Source organism: Ziziphus jujuba, chromosome 12 (genome assembly GCF_031755915.1).
Source record: "Ziziphus jujuba cultivar Dongzao chromosome 12, ASM3175591v1".
Lineage (NCBI taxonomy): Eukaryota > Viridiplantae > Streptophyta > Magnoliopsida > Rosales > Rhamnaceae > Ziziphus > Ziziphus jujuba.
This window is the reverse complement of record NC_083390.1, coordinates 2,272,011-2,286,241: the sequence shown is the minus strand read 5'-3', so window position 1 is coordinate 2,286,241 and position 14,231 is coordinate 2,272,011. Positions and strand designations below refer to the sequence as shown.

Sequence of the window (14,231 nt, the reverse complement as noted above, 5' to 3'; positions counted from 1 at the left end):
CTTCTGGACATTCATATTTCACATGCATTGGTGGCAGTGTGTTGCTGCATACGTAGCATGTTTGATAATTTTGCAATGCATCGCTGCATATGCCACACAACCACAGAAGATGTTCATGGCCAGGATGCACTATCTGGCTTTCGACCATCTGATCTCTCTTTCCTTCCCATGCTCAATGTAGAAGATATTCTTTAGATTTAGAATGATCAATGATCAAACTAAGTTTTGTGTCCGGGTTTCAAGACTTGGAAGATGTTAACAACTTAAATCTTTAATTGTTTAAGCTTCTGTATTTTGTAATATTGCTTGGTTATTTTTAAATCAACAACTAACAATTCCTAATTAATTAATTTAACTTTGAATTTACAATATTCAAATAGAGCTTCAAATTGTAGTGTAAGGGATTCCAGTACAATATAGATTCCAATTCAATTTATTGCTTGAAATATATGATTTCAGTTTGAGAAATCTGTTGGCCTTTATCTGGTTGGCTGTTCAGTGAACCTCTTGCAAGCTACTTCATATGGCCTACTGATGGAGATTGCCTCCCAACTGCTGTATATATGCATATACTCCTCCTGCCAATGGAATTCCTTGACCTTGATCAACCTTTTGTTATTGATCATCTATAACACATATAGTAACCAATCAATAGCCAAACATTCCCATATTTATCATCTTTAAACACTGATAAATTAGTTTAATTGGTACTAACTGCATAAATTTAGCTAAGCAAGAAAAAAAAAGTGATATTTTTCCATAACCATCTCTCTTTGGCATTTTCCAAGGTTTCTCCAATATCTTCTCTTTAAGATGGCAAATTGACTTAAGCATATCTATATATACACTTAACTTTGCTAAATTATTATACATATGTATAGCAGAGAAAAGGGTTGGAACTAAGTATTTTTAAAGATAAATTATTTTCAAAAGTATATATAATTATCCAACTGCAAGTCACTTTTCACTGTGCTAACTTGATATTGTGGAATCCTCTGTAATATATAGTACACATAGTGAATTTCCATCATTTGGAGTATATAATTTTTTTTTCCCCAGAAATTTAAACCCTCTATTAATCTACTCTGTTTTAACAAACCCAAAAAAAAAAAAAAAAAAAAAAAGGACTTGTGATTGTAATCGATTCTTGGCTAAATAAAATGGATTTTCATGTATTTTATTTCTTCAAATGTTTCATCTTTTCTTTTTGTGAATATCGTTAAGAGTTTTAGTATTTCTTATTTTAATACAGAATCAAAAAGAAAAAGAAAAGGGAAGAAAAAAAGCAAAAAGGAAGTGAAGTGTGTAATTTAATTTAAAATGACTTTCTATACTTACAAATATTACCATTTGACCCCTTTTTTATTTTTATTTTTATTTTTTCTTTATTAAAACCATTTGACCGTTATTATTGAATCTATTATTTATAATTATATTAAAAAAACACGAAATTAAAATTACAGTAGAAAGAACAGACAAAGGGGTGTTTTTGTATTTTCGCAATATTAATTTTTGACTTAAAAAGAAAAAAAAAATATTTTAGCAAACCCTATATTATGGCAGCAACAAAAACGTTCAAAAAAAGGAAAAAAAAAATATATTTAATATTTAATATTTTGCCACTGCCCTCAATGGTCTCTCGCCCCTATAAAGCCCCAGCTGACCCAATTTCGGATTTTCTGTTCGATTCTCTGGAAAGCGGGAAAAAAGAAAAAGCAAAAAGCCACAGAGACACAAACAGAGGCCACTGATCGTAGCTGGCGGCGATGGCGAATGTTAATGGTTGTGGTGGTGGTGGTGGTGGTGTTGATCAGGACCAGCAATGGCTGCTTAATTGCTTGTCTTCTACCCTCGACCCTAGCCACGACGTTCGCTCTTTCGCTGAAGCTTCGCTTAATCAGGCCTCTCTTCAACCAGGTTTTCTTTCTTTCTTTCTTTCTTTTTTTTTTTTTTTTGTTTTTCCTTTTTTCCAACCTTAAAGTCTCCTCCTTTCTTTCTCAATCTTTTACTTTCTATGTTACTGTTCGATTTTTGTGAAAAATGTAGTATTTTTGTCTCTTTTTTGCTGCTTCATTTGCGATTTTTCTTGTAACTATTTATTGGAACTCACATTTCTACTTGGTATTAAAAATTGCTCTTACGAGCAGATGAAGGAAATGAAATTACATGAAAATATTGATTTTTTTTTAATTTATTTTTTTGGTGCCATTGGTAGAGGCTTTTGGATACCAGTACTTCTGCAATCTATGTAAAAAGTTCGGTACCTATAGAAATTGTTCACTTTATTGAAATAAAGTTCTTTCTTTTTTGAACTTTTATTTTACTGTTGGGTTCAATATAAAATATCGCTTTATTATACTGATGTTTCATTGTTGGAATATCTTTCTCTTTTTCATTGATATTTCATTTCCAATTTGCTTGTAATGATTCACTAGGACCAACGTTTTTTTACTTGTATTAAAAATAAGTCTTGAGAGCTTTCTAAATGAGATTGACTTCCACGGCTAGAAAGATGCTATTTGCTGCTATTCCATCTATTGGTGCATTAAGTTTGAAGAAGATCTCAATCTATAATGAAGAAATGATAGTAGCTCGTTCCCGTAAAATTTTCGTGGAAATTTGATTTTTTTGGATTTTGGTCATTTTTTAAAGCTTTGTACGACCCGGTACTTGTGTGATGTATGGAAAGAAGTCCCGTACTTGTAGAAATTGTTATATTTATTTGCTAAATCAAAACGTGAGAACCAGTTAATCCAATTACTTAACATTTACAGTGCTTATCTTACAGACTACATGATATCGCTCTTGACTGTCATTTGTGGTTGTTTGTGCAATTAAAACTTTAAATATATAGTTATATGTTTTTCCTTCCCTTTTCTTTTTCTTAGTTACTTGGCTTTTCTTCTGTCCCATACACTTATTATGTGCCCCATGTTTAGTGCCTTCCTTTTGCTTTTCTTTTCCTTGGTATTGTGCTTGCCTTTACTATCTAAATCCCAATCTTTTTATGGATCATTGAAATACAAGAAAAAATGAGATTGTTTTTTGTTTTTTGGTATAAAGGTTTTGGAAGTGCATTATCCAAATTCGCTGCAAACAGGGAGCTTCCTTTAGGATTGCGCCAGATATCCTTTTGTGACATTGTATGCTCATGAACATCATGACCTTTTCCTTGTTTCCTTCATTCTTTAGTTGAAGAAGTAAGCACAGCATGACTGCTGGTTGATTTTTGATAGTGTGCAACTACTAGTATTTGTCTTCTTTTATCTAACAAGGAAGAATAATTGCTTGCGTTGATAGTGACTGCAGATGGAAATACTCACTTGTGGCATGTATCAGTTGATAATTTTATTTTATTCTATTTTGTTTCTGTCCTATCTTGTTAGACTTAACGTACTTTTACCTAGCTGCTGTCCTTCTTAAGCAGTTTATTAAAAAACACTGGCAGGAGGGTGAGGAGTTGTTTGAACATCCAGTTGTTTCCAGCGATGAAAAGGTATATATAACAATTGAAATTGCCCAATGCCTTTTATGTTGTGTGTTGATTTGGATATTTGTCTACTGCTTGCACATTCCAGAAATTATAAGGTTCTGTTGAGTGTTTATTGTCATATATATTACTTTATCATTAACTTTTTGTGGTAAATGCAACTTGCCAAAAGTAAGATTCATGTTGTTGTCGTAAGAGCCAGTGATATATGCTGTAGATCTTTAATTACAGTTAAGATCAGCATCAAAAGTCAATAGATAGCTTGTATAGCTTGTCTATAATAGATTTTCTGTTCTTCATGTCTAACTTGGTCATGGTTATATCATCAGACAGTTATACGCAGACTTCTTCTATTGTCACTGGATGATCCTCATAGAAAAATGTGTACAGCAGTTAGCATGGCCGTTGCATCCATTGCAGTTTATGACTGGCCAGATGATTGGCCTGACTTGCTGCCATACCTCCTGAAGTTGATTAATAATCAAACTAATATGAATGGTGGTAAGTCATTTTTATCCGTACTCTATTCCGCCTTTGTCCTTTTTTACTTTGAATGTGTGAACTCTTACAGGTATCTGTTGAATTTTGCCACTTTATAATGTTCTTCTATGGAGCTGCTGTTGTAAATGTGGCTATCAGTAATTTTTACTTGCTTGAGTGTTAATGTTAAAAACGATTTTCTTGTGCCTGTTTCTTACTTATGAGTTTATCCCTGAAATATTTACCATACCTTTGCAAATTTTGTAGTGCACGGAGCATTAAGGTGTTTGGCTCTTCTTTCTGGTGACTTGGATGATAAAGTTGTGCCAACATTAGTACCCATCTTAGTCCCATCCATGCTTACAATTGTTTCATCTCCTCAGGTTTGTTTTAATTTGATCTTTTCTGTAAATTGAACTTTTCAAGCAATATTTCTGCAATGAATTTTCGGTTTTTGCTTCTTGAAAAGGTGGAGCCATTTAATTATGAAAGTAAACTTCTATGAGTGTGTACTTTGTTCCTGTATATTATGATATGGAAGTGTTTGAGCATTTACATTACTGCTTATTAATTAAAACATAGAGCAAGTGATAGAGAGTCAAGCCTCCTTAGTAGTATAGGGTCCAGGTTGTCCAAGACTCTTAGTGTTCGATATGTGGGCAGTTCAAAGGTCGTTGATTTTGAATAATGATTTTTGTTAGTAGCCCCCTTGCTTTGATAATTAGTTCATGTGTTCTAGTCATCATTGAGTAAGATTAACTTATTATGAACGATCAACACTGTACTCATTTTGTTAGATGGTCAAAAAGATTATTACATGATCTGGTTCTACAAGCCTGTGGTGCTTGTTGTGTTGTTTGCTTGTAGTATGATGGGTTTTGCTATGGAAATTTTTAGTTATTTGCTTGCTGTCGTGGAAGATTTTTTAGTAGGGGAAATCATTATGAGGCCAACCGTTCCTAGATATGGTGCTTGTGCATTCAACAAACTTTTCGTCTTTGAATGTGTTGAGTCCTCTCTCTTGTATTCTGGTTTCTTGCACACAGTAAGGTCTAAATGTATTTAAAGAAATAAGCATTTGTCTGATCTTTCATGCTCTTGAAATTTATTATTTTCCCAACAAGTTCCTAAATTTATATATGGTTAAGCAGAGTTATTAATGTTCATGCGTTCATTTCTGATCATCTCAAATGTTTCTCTTATTTTATATCAAATTCTTCTTTGTATTATTGGTTTTTTGTGAGAGAAGGAAGAAACCTTTCATGCTGCGTACTCATTCTATTGTAGGATTTTATGTAGGTATATGACAAATACCTACGGACAAAAGCTCTTTCGATTGTATATTCTTGCATCTCCATGCTGGGGGTAATGAGTGGTGTATACAGGGTATTTCCTTGTCGCCTTTTTTATTTCCCGTGGATTTTGTGCTTTTTGATTGAACTTATTCTATTAAGAATTGACAGATTAAAATGTCTATGTTCAGACAGAAACAACTGCATTGTTAAAACCTATGCTTAAACCATGGATGGACCAGTTCTCTGTTATCCTGAGCCATCCTGTGCAATCTGAAGATCCTGATGATTGGAGCCTCAGAATGGAGGTCAGTATGGTGGTTTGACCAAAATCTGTCTTGATATGTATACTCTTTGTTTTTTGGAATAGGCATTTAACTCTCTCTCTCTCTCTCTCTCACAGGTTCTGAAGTGCTTGAATCAATTTGTTCAGAATTTCCCTAGCCTTACAGAAGACGATTTTATTAGTAATTTTTTTATTGCTTCTTGTCACTCTACAGATGAGTCCTGTGTTGCACTTATTTGCCAGTTTCCTCTTAGTGACTCAAATTTTCTTTCCTTAACAACCCCTGTTTGTTGCAGTTGTTGTGGGACCGTTGTGGCAAACTTTTGTAACATCTCTAGGTGTGCGGTCATCTATGGAAGGTACAGAAGATCCTGATGAAGGAAGATATGACTCTGACGGTGGGGAGAAAAGCCTTGACTCATTTGTCATCCAGGTAGTTATTCCTTTGGGATATTTATATTATTATAAATTTCTTTGCCTTTTGGTGCTTGAGTGGGATTTGGACACTGAAATTCTACTGCTGTTGATCATATTTCATTTCGTTTCATTTTCCTTTGTATTTCTTTTTGCATGTTTGTTTTTAGCTACATAATTGTTTGATTTCTTATATATGTATTTACATGTGCAGTTATTTGAGTTTCTGTTGACGATGGTTGGTAGCATAAAATTAGTAAAGGTGTGGATCAAAATATTACCAATTCATTTCTTTGTATTTCTTTCTTCATCCTTTTTTGTTATTATCGTACTGAAGTTCTTCATGTAGATTGTAATGAGCAATATTAAAGAGTTGGTCTACTATACTATTGCTTTTCTGCAGATAACAAACCAACAGGTAATTTTGTCTTCTTTTTTCCTCTTTTTCCTTGTTTTGCTCATGTTACATATGTAATGGCTTAGTAACACTGTATCAGTTAACTATGTTTGTTCAAATTCAGATCTTAAATTCTTAATATTCTTGAAGACTCTAGTTGTTTTACTACCAACCAGAGAAGCCTTATGGCCTTAAATGCTTTTCTGTGAATCATCTGAACACACCCTCATCTGCTCTTATCTTCTTGTTTTATGTAATGATTTACATTTTCTTGTTGCTTAGATCATTTTCGTTAAACAATGCTGCTACAGCTACCCACCTTCCATGTAGCTTGTCCTCTCTACCTATTATTCTCTTTGGGTCTTATTTGGGAATTGCATTCCAGACCTACTACTTGTGTTTCCAGTTACTAAACCGAAGCACCTAACCCACCTGATTAATTTGTAAACCTGTTGAGTCCCTGCTATATATGTATTGTTTTACTATATATTTTCTGAACTTAATGAAATCAATGTAAATCAATCTCTGAAGTCTTATGTCATGTAGTATTATCATTTATGATTGCATCAGGTATTCCAGTATGTCAATCGTCAATTAGGATTAGTTGCTCAGGTTTAATGTGTCTTTGGCATGGTGCATTGCTGCTTCCCCCCCTTCACCCATAGTAAACTACTGAAGGTGTTCCTCGTAAAATTTACATATTCTCTGTTTTAGTTCTATAAGTTTAGCTATGTGGCTTGAGTTTTACCTCATACGTTCGTAGTGTTCTTTGTTTCTTGTTTTTGAAACTCACTATAGCAGTTACCTAGTCTAACTGTGAATTTAATAAATAAATTAAGATTTCCTACATGAGTTGGTACTGCTACTGGAACTGGGTTTTGTGGATAAATTTTTTACTTTGGCTTCAGAGCATGGCTGGGGTTTTCTTCTGAGTGCCCGTAAACTACAATGCATATATTCTGTGGTGGGGATTTTTTTTAATATTTGACCTGAAAATTAATTTGAATATTTTCTGTTGTTTTACTGCATGTCAATGAAAGGTTTCTTCTATTGTTTTGTTTCTCACTTATCATTGTTCTCTAGATTCATACTTGGTCAATGGATGCCAACCAATTTGTTGCTGATGAGGATGATGTTTCTTACAGCTGCCGTGTTTCTGGTAAGTTCTAAGTAATTTACTTCCTACTTAATAATTCCAGGAGTAATTTTTGCAACTATAAACTTATGGACTGAAATATTGACCATGATTTTAAAATTTTATTAAATTTAAGGCAATATCTACAAATTCTGAAATTTCAAATAGAAGTCTTTGATTTCCTTGGAAAAAAAACCTATGTGAAAAGCTTGTTAAATGGGTAGAGATAATGTGAAGCAATGATGGTTTATTCTTTCAGACAAGATAAGCTATAGTAGTGCTGATCCTAACATAAAATTTCTCTCATAGGTGCACTTTTGTTGGAAGAAGTGGTGAGTGTTGGTGGTACAGAAGGAATCAATGCTATCGTTGATGCTGCTAAAGAATGGTATTGTGAGTCCCAAAGAGAAAAGGCTGCTGGTTCTGCAACATGGTGGAGAGTAAGTGGAGAATATTATTTTCTTAAGTAAAGAAATGATCTTTCACAGAGGTGGAATGGGAAAGGACATGTTACTGTCTTTAAAAATATCTAGCTTCTATTCTCTCTTAGAGTAAACCATTTGGAATATGTGCCATCTCTCTCTCTCTCTCTCTCTCTCCCTCCCTCTTTTCTTCTTTTCGTTGCATGTTATATCTCTCATTAATAATTCTATGAAAAAGCTTATGACCATGTAGATTGGAAACTATTAAATTGTGCTATGGAAAAAGAAAGAGTTTGGATAAAGATGGAGAAAGTTGATTGAGAGATGTTGGTGTTCAACAATTTTCATTTTGTATCCCTTAATTATTCTATGAAAAAGCTTATGGCCGTTTACATTGGAAACTATTAGATTGTGCTATGGAAAAAGAAAGGGTTTGGATAGAGATGGAGAAAGTTGATTGAAAGATGCTGGTGTTCAACTAATTTTTTTTATTTTTTGTGTATGGCTTACTTTTGGCAGCTAAGGGAGGCTGCTCTATTTGCTTTGTCTTCTCTGTCAGAACAACTACTTGAAGCTGAGGTTTACATTTTTTTATGTTACATTTCATTTTTAGAGCTTATAGTTTGTGCATTTTCTTCACGGGTATTTTTTACTTCTTTCTGCTTGTTTTTGTTTGATATTAACTTTTCTGTCCAGGATTCGGGACTGATAAGAGTTGGCTTGAGAAACTTTCTTGAGCAAATAATCACTGAAGACACTGGGTTAGGTGGGTCAATCATTTTAAGCCATTGCTTCCCCTTTCCATGAAGGAAATCGGAAATAGGGTTAAAAAAAGAAAAAAAGAAAAATTCAATACAATTTTTCGTAACTGAACTCCTTGCTGATATTGCTATGCAGGGGTGCATGAATATCCCTTCCTTTATGCTCGGATTTTTATATCAGTTGCTAAGTTCTCCTCTTTGGTAACTGCTATATATTTCCTTTCCTTTCTTTGATTCATTTCATGTAGAAAATCTTATACCAATTCTATTGGTTCTCAGATTGGCCATGATACACTTGAGCATTTTCTTTGTGCTGCTGTCAATGCAATTGGCATGGATGTGTAAATGCTCTCTCTCTCTCTCTCTCTCTCTCTCTCTCTCTCTCTCTCTCTCTCTATACACTCTTAACACTGCACTTATGTTAAATTTATTTATCCATATACAAAAAGGTGTATTTCTAATCAAGAATGGAATTAATGTTTTGGTCACATTGTTCTTTGTAGGCCACCACCTGTAAAAGTAGGTGCCTGCAGGGCACTCTCACAGCTCCTGCCTGAAGCAGATAGAGGAATTATTCAACCTCAAATGATGAGTTTGTTCTCATCGCTCACAGATCTTCTTAGTCAGGTAATCTGCAGCTACTGTTTATCTTAAGAGTTATAGTTGTGTCAAAACTGAGCAGTTCCTATAATTCTGCATTGTAGGCATCAGACGAGACCTTGCATCTGGTACTTGAAACTCTACAAGCATCTATTAAGGCTGGTGAGTCAAATATAGTTTATTATTTAAGTCTGAATTGATTTTCCTTATTCAATAATGAACAGCAGGAGTCCATTTTTGGTTCTTTTGTTGTTGTTGGGTGGGTTTTTTTCTTTTTTTCTTTAACTTTTAAATTTTTTTTTAATTTTTCATTTTTTTTGTAATTTGGTAAAGTATCTTTTCACTTTTTCCAGTTACCCATTACCATGTTTTGTTTTCTGCTAATTACAGGTCAAGAAATAGCAGCATCAATAGAGCCGATTATCTCTCCTATAATCCTTAATATGTGGGTGTCACATGTTTCAGATCCTTTTATCAGTATTGATGCAATTGAGGTTTTGGAGGTAAAATGGTGAAGTGTTCTTGATATATGCTGTATTTGTGGAAACAACTGATTAATTCTTCCTTCTTTTTTGTTTCCCCTTTTCTTTCAATTTTAAAGAAAAGTACAACATTTCAAGATAATGAAGACTAAATCTTGAACAAAAAACAAAACGAAAATTAGAAAAAACCTTTCAACCCAAAAGTAAAAAATATTAGGAGGTATCTTTGATGTCAGAAAACTTAATTCTAGTTATATCTGTTTACACATGTTTTATATGTTCCATTGACTTCTCTCTCTATGCCAATTCTTTTTTGTGGTTATTGAATTTCTACATAGTGTGTGAGACCATTCTAATGATCAATATTCATACTTAGTGTGTGTTTGGTTGAAGGAATCATGGATGGAATAGGATGGGCATAGCATGTTGCACAATTCATGTACTATTGGATATTTCTGTTTTTTGTGATCTTATAGTTCTGTGATACTGACCATTTGTTTTTTCACTTTTTGAAATTTCATTCAGACACTCAAAAAGGCTCCTGGTTGTCTTCATCCGCTGGTTTCTCGAATCCTACCATATATTTGGCCAATTTTAAATAAAGTATGGCTTATTTAGAGCACTATAAGAGATTGCATTCTTCTTATATGGAAAAAGGGATTTTGTATGTGCAATAGTTCAGTGGATTAATGTTTTTGTAGCTGATGCGTGTTAATTGTAACTCTCAGCAGCAACAGCAGCCTGATGGATTAGTTGCTGGATCATTGGACCTCATAACTATGTTACTGAAGGCAAGATATGTTTTGGTAGTTATAAGTTTGGTCATCAAAAGTTGTTGTGGTGGCATGTCTATTTTGCTAATTACAGTTTGCCATGCAGAATGCTCCTTCTGATGTCGTGAAAGCTATTTATGATGTTTGTTTTGATGCTGTTGTAAGAATAATCCTTCAAAGTGAGGATCATAGTGAAATGCAGGTAATTTTCTTTGCAAAGCTAGCATTTCCTCACTTTATATATGCCAATAATGTGTACATAATAGAAACTCCTGTGCTTTTTTGACTTTGACCAGAATGCAACTGAATGTTTAGCTGCTTTTATATCTGGGGGAAGACAAGATCTGCTTGCTTGGGGTGATGCTGGATTTACAATGAAATGTTTACTTGATGTAGCCTCCAGGTAAGAGTGGCGGTCTATAATTTCTAGAAAGAGAAAGGATACATGAAAATTTGGACAATTTTCTTAATGATTTTCTTTATATGTTGTAGAATTTTTATGCATCCCAGTTTCTAAGTGCTGACCATTAGGAAACTCAATGCAGGCTTCTAGATCCTGATTTAGAAAGCTCTGGATCCCTATTTGTTGGGAGCTACATTTTGCAGCTTATATTACATTTGCAATCACAAATGATGCCACATATCCGAGATCTGGTTGCTGCTCTTGTTAGGCGCATGCAATCTGCTCAAATAGCAGGGTTAAAAAGCTCCTTGATACTAATATTTGCCCGACTGGTATGTTGTAAAATGTGTCAATTTCATCTCAACGAATTCCTTTAGTTTCCTATTTAAGATCTTATAATATACATTTGATGACAGACTCGTTTCTTGCAGTTCCTGATTTACTCGTAGCTTGTCTGTTTGAGTTTGACTTACTTCATTTTCTTTCATATACCGAGTTTTTAATATTGTCTTCTTCTGAAATGCAGATCCACTTGAGTTCTCCGAATGTTGAACAATTTATTGATTTAATGATGATGGTCCCAGCTGAACACCATAATAATTCCTTCACTTATCTGATGTCAGAATGGACTAAGCAGCAAGGTAATTGTTCATGCTCTTTCTTGAAGGATACTTTAATTTACATGATTTGTAATATTGAGATCAATCATGGATTCATTGCTTGAGTAGTATTTTTTGTTCATTTTGTACTTGTGCATTGGGAAAGTCTAGGCCAGGTTGGGCTTAGTTTAGTAGTATTAGTCTGTAGGACTAGTAATTTCTCTACAATTCTGAAAACACAGAAGCTCTGTTTTAAGGACTGAAAACAGAAGCAAAGTACCTTAGAGTTGTTCAGTATGCAAATTTTCCATTGGAAGTCCCACTTCACATGCATGTGCCGGTGAACGCATAAACATGCCATCTTATGTATGATCAGTTTGTTGTCATTTTATTTTATGTAACATTGCAAAGTCTCTCTTAAATCTAAAACCATATTGGTTGAGATGGCCAAACGATTAGTAGGGGCCATGCAAAACTGAGATTTGGGTTCACAATCTTTTCTCGTGTTAATTGAGCGCAGGGGAGATTCAAGGTGCATACCAAATTAAAGTCACTACCAGTGCGTTGGCGTTGATGCTAGCCACGAGACATGCTGTGTTAGTAAAGATTAATGTACAGGGACATCTAATTAAGGTTCTCCTATTACTTTAAAAACTGTTGTGGGTCTGCTGATTGATTCAAAAACTTATTTATTTATTTATTAGTATTATTTTTTTTCATGTAAAGTCTGCTTCAGGGATAACCACTCGCTCTAAAGCTAAATTAGCACAGGACCAGTGGACAATTGTCCCACTTCCTGCGAAGGTACTTCAAGATATTATATGCTGTTGACCAGGAAAAAAAAAGTTTATTAGATGTCAAATTGATAGTTTTAATTTGAATTGGACTATACGGCAACTTTTGTTAACTTTATTGAAAGGTAAAATGTCCAATATCCCATCCATTACTCACCCAATGTCGATCACTAAAATAAGATATGTAATCTCCTTTAATTTTAACTATTTCCCAAATGAACTTTTTTTCTTATCTTCATACCATTAGCAGTTACCACTCTCCCCTGCTCCAAAATAGACTCCTTTGGATAGATTATAGGTTAACTCTTAAAGGAACTGACTTTTTCTGTTATTAGAATTCTAAAGAAACGTGGTATCTTTTCTCTGGGTCTGGCAGATACTCTCTTTGCTGGCAGATGCATTGGTTGAAATCCAAGAACAGGTTTTGGCTGATGAGGAGGTATTTATTGTTTTTGCTTTGCATCCTGTTTCAGTCATATTGATAATAACTTTAAATCATTGAACCAATTCATGTTGCAGGATGGTGACTGGGAAGAAATTGAGGCGGAGGATGCAGACACTGATAAAGATTTGCTGTATTCAGCTGGTTTAACGTCATTTAGCAGACCCACACATGAACATCTCGAAGCAATGGCTAAAGTTTTTAGTGAGGTTTGTTCCTGTTTCCTGCATGTTGAAAAGTTATAGACTCTTATATTGTCTCTATCATTTTAATGGGATTACTCATAAGCCTTTTCTATTGTTTTGAAAGGATCAAGAGGATGGTTATGAAGATGACATACTATGTGTAGCTGATCCCCTAAACCAGGTTACTAATAGACCCTAAGTTTATATGTGTATCCATAATATATATAGGCATGGTCAATCTTACATTATTTTGCTATATTGCTTCTACAGATTAATCTTGCAAACTATCTTGCGGATTTCTTTGTAAACTTTTCTCAGAGTGATAGACAACTATTCGACCATCTCTGTCAGGTACACTTCAATCTCATCCAGATCTGCTGAGAAACATGTTACGAAACGAAATTTCATTTTGCTTTTGTAAGATTCTTTTACGGATCATGACTGCTGTAAAAATAGAATATCTCATTTGTATGTGGAAAATGCAGAACCTGACTAAGAATCAGAGGAGTGCTATTCAAATGGTGCTTAATCGCTAAGGAATTGTCCAGTGGCTTAAGGAAGTGTGTTTTGTTGGGTGTTACTCCATTTAAAAAAAAAAAAAAAATGTATATTTTGTGTATTATGTTATATGTTTTTGGTTTAGAAATGTTATATGCAAATAGTAAGAGAGGCAAATCAGTTTTGATTTTTCCTTGGAGAAGCTCTCATTGAATTGGAGCTTCGTGTACATTTTCAATTCGTATTTATTAATTTTTCGTTGAGCCATTAAATACAAATATAGGAACCTGTAGGCAATTTTATTTTTTATTTTCCATTGAGACCACTGAGGTTCAAGCCGCATAAAGTTTTCCTTGCTGGATGTGCTGTTGGAAATGATCATAGAGTATGCATCAGCTGCTGTTAGGTTTGAATCTGGTACTCTCTCCCAACGGCTATATTTATGGGTCCGCCAACCAGCTATAATCTGTTATTATAAATTGACACGATGTTTGCTGTATGTTAACAGTTTAGGTATTATGAGGTTGTACTGCGTTTGACTCATTAACGATGAAAAAGGAAAGAAAAAAAAAATTATAATACGAAAGAAAAAAGATAATGATCACAATGACACTTTTGGTGTTAAAGATCGTTAGAAGGTCTAGGTCAATACTCGGTACACTGGCTTATGAAAGTGGTTGGTAAGATGAGATTAATGTGCATTAAAAATGTGGGCTTCGTTGTTTTAAGGATTATTTTATACTGCATCCATACCTGTACGTCTGCAAAAAATATACTA

The 14,231-nt window shown here is 34.1% G+C and overlaps 1 protein-coding gene across 4 annotated transcripts; it reads left to right on the top strand.

Annotated features, from left to right (window-relative positions):
- The first annotated feature begins 1,596 nt into the window (after positions 1–1,596).
- On the top strand, positions 1,597–13,767 carry LOC107428072 (uncharacterized). Of its 4 annotated transcripts, none has more exons than XM_060813554.1 (33): positions 1,601–1,917; positions 3,064–3,125; positions 3,404–3,496; positions 3,820–3,991; positions 4,238–4,353; positions 5,270–5,356; positions 5,454–5,570; positions 5,666–5,729; positions 5,845–5,981; positions 6,177–6,224; positions 6,312–6,380; positions 7,443–7,518; positions 7,804–7,934; positions 8,436–8,495; positions 8,613–8,682; positions 8,814–8,878; positions 8,957–9,018; positions 9,181–9,304; positions 9,382–9,439; positions 9,668–9,780; positions 10,285–10,362; positions 10,461–10,550; positions 10,639–10,734; positions 10,829–10,935; positions 11,078–11,267; positions 11,462–11,576; positions 12,055–12,167; positions 12,261–12,338; positions 12,705–12,767; positions 12,848–12,979; positions 13,080–13,136; positions 13,226–13,306; positions 13,441–13,767. In XM_060813554.1, exons 1-33 carry the CDS (start codon positions 1,767–1,769, stop codon positions 13,489–13,491), a joined length of 3,126 nt encoding a protein of 1,041 aa, XP_060669537.1. In that variant the 5' UTR covers positions 1,601–1,766; the 3' UTR covers positions 13,492–13,767. The 4 variants fall into 4 exon arrangements, 3 of the variants coding, with proteins under 3 accessions (XP_060669537.1, XP_015894019.3, XP_015894018.3); XM_016038533.4 differs by having other exon boundaries at positions 1,602–1,917; positions 10,491–10,550; XM_016038532.4 differs by having other exon boundaries at positions 1,602–1,917; positions 10,488–10,550.
- Positions 13,768–14,231: the final 464 nt, after the last annotated feature.